At 40.9% G+C, this 8,202-nt stretch overlaps 1 protein-coding gene across 8 annotated transcripts in view; it reads right to left on the bottom strand.

Moving 5' to 3' along the window:
* PPP1R12B (protein phosphatase 1 regulatory subunit 12B) overlaps positions 1-8,202 on the bottom strand; it is a 182,070-nt gene that overhangs the window by 113,671 nt on the left and 60,197 nt on the right. For all 8 annotated transcript variants that reach the window (XM_025211373.1, XM_025211374.1, XM_025211372.1 and 5 more), the window contains 3 exons: positions 6,250-6,324; positions 5,235-5,314; positions 4,082-4,227 (listed from right to left, as the gene is read on the bottom strand). In XM_025211373.1, the coding sequence (XP_025067158.1) occupies positions 4,082-4,227; positions 5,235-5,314; positions 6,250-6,324 (301 nt within the window). The remainder of the gene's footprint in view (positions 1-4,081; positions 4,228-5,234; positions 5,315-6,249; positions 6,325-8,202) is intronic.

Here is an 8,202-nt window from a genome sequence, read left to right as displayed (position 1 = left end):
CAGAGTGTGCACAGTGGCAGGAGCCATGCCCCCCAGACGAGCCGCTACTTCGTCCCATACCCCGCCCTACCCAGCTGAGCAGCGTCTGTGCCCAGGCTCTGCCCCACTCCCTCTCTCAGTGCAGGGGGCGTTGATCTGCACCCCCACTTCCCTTTCCTCCCCTTCCACCACAACAGACTGACCAGCTGCATGCACCCCTCCAAGCTGCTGGGCTGTGCTCCTTGTCACCTACGTGCTGCGCTGTGGCTGCGCATATGTACAGGTATTTATTGGCCAAATTATCAGCCACATCAGGCCGATTTCTGATACAATTAATTTTCGTTATATCTGTGCCAAGCTGATATCAGAACGATGCATCAGTGCACCTCTAATAATAGTTGATAAAAACATTAATAATAAATGATCAGCTAGTAGATTTTAATCACACTTATTGTGGTAGAGCCCAAGGACCAACCATAAATGCAACACCATTGTGACGGGCTTTGTACACACTCAGTAACACTGCTTCAGCCACAAAGAACTCTCAGTAAAGCTGATGCTTTCTCTTGACAATATAGAAAACCTTCTCAGTGCTGACTGTTTATTACATTTAGAACTTTTTGTCTTTGTAGATCTGTTCTCGTCATTAAACACTGGTCCCAGTACAATGCAATGGGATCACTAAGGTCACAGCTCCCTTTGCTTAGTGAGAAATGTTTATTTCAAAGAGAATATTGCTCAGGAGACACTACAGCAATTCAGTGCTTCTTGTTCAAATTATGTCATCCTCACACTATACAGATTCTACAAAAATTATTTAACCACGCAAAAGGACACTCTTCAAAATTCAACTCAGCTTCTCACTAGTATCTTCCACTCCAGCTCTTATCATATCTGTGCTCTACCCTATGCTTAGTTTAACAGGGGGTCTCAAATTAGCTCGGTATGCCGAGATGCCCATTAATTGCTTGTTTTTCCAGTCTAAACCTTAAACTCTTCAAGCTAGTGACCTTTATAACTTTAAAGCTCATGAAAAACTTTTGAAGCTATATAAATATTAGAACTGGGAAGAAGCATGTTGTATATAAAGGAGGCGCGTACAGCAGAGAAAATTCCCATTAGATTTTTTTTAAATGCACTTCTTCTGATGTACCCCAGAGTATTTAGTGTAAAAGGACAATTGTTTTAGTGCTGTATCTGGGATTCAACAAATGTTGGTGCTCCCTATATTTCTCAGCAAAAAAACAAAAAAAAACAAACAAACTGTCAAGGCATAGGCATCTGCTTGCTTTGTGGCTTTTTTCACTCCTGGCTTTTCTGGACAGTCGGTGCTGTCATGTGCTAGGTTTTCAAAGAATGATGGCCATGAATGTGTTTACCTAATTTGCACACGTGACTGCAACCAGCCATTTTGCAAATTCACAGGAAGCCAGCATTAATTTACATATCTGAATTAAAAAAAAAAAAAAGGCTTCCAGTACCAATTGTGATCTACAATTCTCAAAATGCAAAAAAAGAGGGGGGACAGTCATCCCTGTACAGGGACAGTCAGCACAACCAAACCCCAAGACTGACTGGGGCCCTTGAACATCACCAGAAAGATTTTTCTTTTGTGTATATGCCACTGAGTCCGAAACAGACTAGTACACAAAGATGTAACAGATTTTTTTTTGTACTGCTACCCACTCCTCAGGGATCAGGGAGTTTCTCGATTTCACTTTCCTGGTCCACTCACTCTGAGCAGATCAGATACTCTGTTCTGAGCACCTGCTGTTAAGTAGTAAGAAATAAAGGGCCAGATAAAAACCCCTGTAGGCCTTTCTGCCTTCTAGAGTTTCTGTACTGATCCGAGTCAGCAATTAAAATATACACCTGCATTTCCAATGTGGAGAAAAATTACACTATACCAAGAGTTGACAAAATCAGGTCAACTCTGACCTAACAACTTCAGGTGTGGAAAGATGTAACAAGTGAAACACTTGGAAACCACTTCTAAAAGGATATGTTTCAGCCAGGGCACACCCATATGGCTCTATGCTGTTCCTGGTTAGAACATTTCAAAACACTGAAATGTTCCAAAATGCTGCCACCTCCCCTAGCACCAGCCATGGGGAGTACCCTATCAACTCCTTCCACCCTCCCCTCACAGAGATAGGAGACAGAGAGATAGAGAAGTGAAAGGAGAGGTAAGCAGGTGAGGTAACAGGTGCTTCCAAGTCCCTGCACCTCTCTTCTTCCCCTTGGAGGCATCAGTGGTGGCCCCAGGGGTCTATATCTGGGATTGGATCATGGGGCTCTGCAGGCTAAATCCACACACAGCCGAATGTTTGACACCCCTGCTCTGAACTAATTAAGGATCCCTAAGTTGTTGTTAAGTCAGCAGCGTGGAACTGCAGCAATCTGCATTAATATGAAGCTTGATATTATACTCTTTACTTTGTGAATTCATTACTTTTCAATAGGCATGTCTACATGTGCGCTTTAAAGCACATTAGCCTAGTCACAGAAAAACTGTCCACTTTCAGTAATGCAGATTAAAATAAATTAACACACCTTTTTCTAGTACCTCACAGTGAAGATACTGAATTTAATGCACATTATCAAAAGTGCATTAATGAACATGTAGACACACCCAATATATGATTAAAGAAAACACACCAAGATCAGAAAAGGCTTCTCTTGCCTCTGTGTGGTAACAACAAAGAAAACTGTCATTACTCTCAAAGAAGTTTAGAATCTTGTTTTCCCCCTTCCTAAAAATGTTTCCCAATTCTTTTTTTTACCATATTGAATACCCTCTCTTAAGGGTCACTGAAATAGTTAACTAGAATATCAGTTTCTATAGGTACCTTCAGTCCAGTTCTTGGATCAACAGGTGCAATAAGCAGACTACTGTCTCCCTGAACTTTTATCAACATTTTCACTCTTAAAGGAGACATGCAAGCAGCTAAAACTGGAAATATTTAGCCTCCCACAAAGTTTGTACAGTCTGGTGGGATGATTATCAAAAAATCCAAAGCGTTTTAAATACACTTACACTGAGAAAAAGCCATTGCTTAATGCAGAACTTATGAACAGTGTAAACCTATTCCAAAATTTCTTACATCAGGCTGACTTGGAGCTAGTAATCAGAAAGAAGTTAGTCAGTCCCTGTTATGTAGTATTTAAAACAATGCTGCTGGTTTGGAATGTCTAGCAAAGTGAAGATGAAAAGTTTCCACACCTTTAAAGGGATCTTGCATAGATTAAAATAAATTGTATGAAAGGCACTTACAATCACAGGTACTTTTAAATTCTATCATGATGCTTTCTAGCAATTTCAATTTTCTGATAAGATTCTAATTGTGTGTTTAAAAAAAGGATTGACCCCTATTAGATAAATAATCTGAAGACCAATTAAGTTAGGTCTTCTATATTAACAAGAACATAATCCAAAAACTTCAGTACATTTTACTATACGGTTCTCTACCCTATCCTATACCCATGATTTAGTTAGTATCTCAAATCATTTGAAGAACATTTCCAAGAAGTTTCTCTCCTTTAAAAATGAATGGGCACGTCTACACATCCATATTAATGTGAAGCAAACTCCAGAGCTTATTGCTCTGGAATCTGTTCCAGACCATTTGCATCCGCACCTGGGAGTACAGCACACTAAGCCAGGTCAAAGCATCCCTGGTTAGCAGGAGGCCCAGGGGATAAGCCCAGGGCTACTCCTCCCAGCTCAATGTGCTGCAGAGGGGCTGGGTGGGGCACAAGGATGCTTCAGCACAGGGCTAGCCAGCAGACAGCTTCTTGTGCCCCAGCCAGCCAGGGCAGCATCTACACATGCGTTGCTGCGGAGTTTTGTTTTTTGTATTCCATAGCAGAATAGTACTTGTATTTACAAGTACCTGTATTTACAAGTACTATTCTGCTGCAAAGTAAATTAGTTTACTCCAGCCTAATAGGGTACACATGTAGACACAGAGATGTTTACTGAAAAATTAAGTAATTTACTGCACAGTAAATGTTTCATGTAGAAGTGCCCAATGGGTGTCCAAAATTGATGTCTTATTACAACTTGATAATTATCAAATCTCAAAGTTCTACTACAGATTACCTGACTCCTTTTCAATATCTGATTCTGAAGCCTCATCCTCTTCAGCTTCTTCTTCTTCCTCAGAGCTGGAACTGCTGGACTCCTTGTTTTCTTCTTCTGTTTCCACAGACTTCAAAGTGTCGTCCTCATAAAGAATCTTCTCTTTACTGAAAAAAAAATAAAAACAAAACATAAAACAGTTTTAACGCTTGCCAAGTTATTTGAGCTTTTACTCTTAAGGAACCTAGAAATAAAGATCCCTTGTACACATTACAGGTATTGCACAATTAACTGGTTAACTGTGCAATTACCCTGAGACCAGCTATACATGCAAAATACTTATCACACAATAAAAGCTCAAACCAACTATAAAGTTAGACCTAAAAAATGTATAATAACTGGTTGCTATCAAACTATAAATTTGCACGTGTAGCAGGGTCTCCCCTGTCAGCTGACAGGGCTCCCAGGCACAGGGGTGCACTTGGCCACCTGGGGCCGCAAGTCCTTCAATTGCTTGGGACACAGCCCCAGCAGCTGCAGATTCTGGGTCCCAGCAGCACCCCTCAGTTGCCAGGACCCATAATCCCACAGCTGTGGATGCTGGGTTCTCGTAGCATGCCTCCTGGCAATCCCCCCATTTCAGGGATGCTTTAAATCCCCAGAGCAGGGAGATCACTGCAGCGAGGATCCTCCAGCCCCAGGGATGTGTAAGGCACCCTCTACAACTGGGCTGCATGGGGCCCCAGCCACGGAAGCTTGCCTCCTGCCAGGAGGCACAATTGTGTGAATTGCACATTAGGTCCCATTCCACCTTTACCTATGTAGAGAGGATCTAACTGACTACATCTAGAAGAGGCAACTTTACAAATGCATCTTCTTATTGACTTCAGCACCCCAGGATTATCTAACACAGGACACTCACTACTGGCAGCGCTCCCATTCCTGCATGCTCCAAGATGGCAAGGGCACCACCATTCAGATGGGGAAAAGGGTGCCTCAGAGTAAAGTCTATATCAACGAAATGGGCAAGAAAGAGAGCTAGTATTTGAAAGAAGAAACTAGAAGTGCTGCAGTAGATGCATTTTTTGAATGAGGTCAAGCCAGACTACCAAGACACCTGCAGCCAAATTGTTTTACATTCTGTGAAACTTTGTCATTAAGTAAAGTATCTTACTTTTTGAAGAGTCCACTTTGAAGTTTGCCATTCACATCCGATTCAATTAGCTTGTTTCTTGTCTCTTTCTCACTGCGCAGCTGTGAAAAAGTTCAAGAAGTTGAAAGAAACAATGGGAAGGACATACATTAACAGGCAATGTCAGCATTAGTGGCTAGTTATCACACCAAACCTGACTGTAGAAAAAATGCCTTCTTCTTTCATAACTGCCTTTTTGTGCCCTAATGTGACAGGCAAGTCTGCCAGCTACGTTATCTAGCATGGCAGACTCTAGTGTATCATGGGTCAAAACTTTTGCAAGAACATAATTATATACCAGGTGCATTGTTATATTCCAGTGGCATGTCAGTGGAACTCCAACAGAACTTTAGCAATGCTGATGGAGTAGAGCACTGCCTAAGGCCAAAATCAAATGCTGGCCTTTATGGACTGCCCTATTAAGCCATGCACCAGTGACTGAAGTGCTTTGGCCAAGTGACATGGAAGTTTATCACCAGCGATGCCATTATATGTGAATAAATGAATAAAGGTAACTCACACAAGCCAGAAGCACTTTAAGATACAGCAGAAAGATGGATTGCAATTAAATCATTACTTTGAACACTGCTCAACTGAAGTTGTTTTAATGTCTTCCTATTAGTTATTTTCTAAAAAATGCTGGCACTCAGTTCCATGCCTCCACTGAGACAGTATGCTTTAGAACTGGGGTGGCCAACCATCAGGACACAAGTCACAAGTAGAACAGGCAGCCTGTGTGTGTGGCACATGACAAACTGAGGAGGAGACTGGCAGCAGTGGCAAGAAGCAGAAAGCACAGCGGCATATCAGGCAGGGAGTACAGGGTAGGAAGCAGAAAGCAAAGCAGCCAACGGGGCAGGTGAAGGGGATGAGAGAGGTGCTCAGGAGGGGTACAGGCCAAATTTGTGGCATGCCTGCCACAATTGCTTGCCCCCACTGTTGTGTAAGTTACTCACCCATTAATAGGTGGCTAGAAAGAGGTCAGTCAGAAACTCACCACATTCTGTTTCTTTTGCAGCATCTCTAAGTGTTCAACCAGTCCCTCATCAGCCACATCAAATGGTGTTTGACCCTGATGACATATAATTATGGGGAGAGGAAAAATAAAGGCACCATTAAATGTTGTTTCTTTAACATGTGAGCAATGTTTACCAGTAGAGAACCATTAAAAAAAAAAATGAAGAAGAAACAGCACTGGGTAAGCTGCCAAAAAACACCTTCTCCTCCAAAACTACTTGGGTAACTAATGGAAGAAGATGCATAGGAAACAGCTGTTGCCAGTCTGTTATATCTGCTTCCTTCTACCAGGAATTACAGTTTTACAATTCAATCCATAGCCACTCATCTTGATTATGAAGTGCAAGTCAGAGGAATGAGTTAAAGTAAGAGCTATAGTATTTGGATCCTTGTACTCACAAAATATACCTTATGTATGCTAAGCAGGATGGTGACTTCATCTTTTTCTATTTCATTAATATGTCCTTTAAGTTCCAGGCAAGCTGCCAAAGTAGCAATCAACAGGACAAAAATTGGACAGCTCTGTCCTGTAGTGTTGATATAAAATAACTAGGGAAGGACATCTCGCGACATAAGGCAAGAGATCAGCTTCACTTTTCATCTTAATTAACAGTTCATTAATAATTAAAGCTGATGGCTACTAATCAAAAGAAGATTGAAAAGCCAACTACTGCCCATGAGTTTACAGCCCTCAAGCAAGATCACAAGATGCACGAGGATCAATTTCACTTTCAAAGTGAGCAATACTACAGTTGAGCCTCACTAATTTACAGCAGTTATTAAAATACTATTAAAGAATTTTGCAGATCAACTAACAATGCAATGAGAATCATACGATAGTAAAGAGTCTGCTTGCATGGCTTTATCTGCAATATGAGCCTTAAGCAAATGATCATACAGATAAAAATAAAACATAACATGCTTTGTGTCATACAAATAAAAATACAACATAAAACAACTTGTTAACTGACTAGTTACAATGGGCAAGGCTTGCAATAGTAACTAGTGATTTTGGGTGCACTACTTCAGGCACTTTAAAAAGACCTGATGCTTCAAGAAAGTGTAAGGTACCGTTTAGATTTTTTTTTTTTTTTAATGCATAATAAATTACATTTGAGAAATCAGCACCCGGGCGGGGCGGGGGGGTCAACACTTTTTAAAAAGGTGTATGAAACAATACTGAAAAACTGAGGCACTGAAACCACTTTTAATAATTTGGACCCATGACTGTTAGAGTGAAGCTATTAGGAGTTAGCATCTGATAATCCCTTATTTACATGTTGCACCCAACACTACTTTTTTGGTCTTTAATGCCAGCAGCAAGTAGCTATAAGCCTTTCCCTTTTTAAAGCTTCATACATCAGTTACGATAGAGCATGCAAAATTAATTATTCAATTTCAGAGCATGGAATGCCCACTAGGTTTTCAAATGATAATTACCTGGTTTGCAACTTTAACAATTTAGAGAGGTTAAGCAATAATGTTTAGTGTTCCCTTACACATCATCGTCAAATTTCAACTCAAAGGACTCTATAAACACTAGCTAGTAAAAGCAAATTGAATTCATTTTGTAACTGTTCTTTATAATCCACTGCAATAGAGAGCGCACACATCCATTTGGAATACTGAGGGCCAACCCTGAAACCCATCTACTTATTTACCTTAGGAAAACTTGGTCTCAGCGCAAGTGAAAGCACCTCACAGCATTTAGACAATTTTGCCCCATGTACACATAGCAAACAGCTGTCTCTCCATAATGACTTTTACCAAAAAGAATCACTTCTTTCAAATCAGTTCCTAGTACAAACGGATGCCACTTACCACATTTGTGTAAATGACACACCCAGCCGGACATTTGTCAGACATTAAATCCTCCTGACTAGATTTATTCTCTGAGGTCTTACAGAGAAGTGGGTGAAGGCTACACTTACGA

The sequence above is a fragment of the Alligator sinensis genome, unplaced genomic scaffold (genome assembly GCF_000455745.1).
Source record: "Alligator sinensis unplaced genomic scaffold, ASM45574v1 scaffold773_1, whole genome shotgun sequence".
Classification (NCBI taxonomy): domain Eukaryota; kingdom Metazoa; phylum Chordata; order Crocodylia; family Alligatoridae; genus Alligator; species Alligator sinensis.
This window is presented reverse-complemented; position numbering and strand designations above follow the sequence as displayed.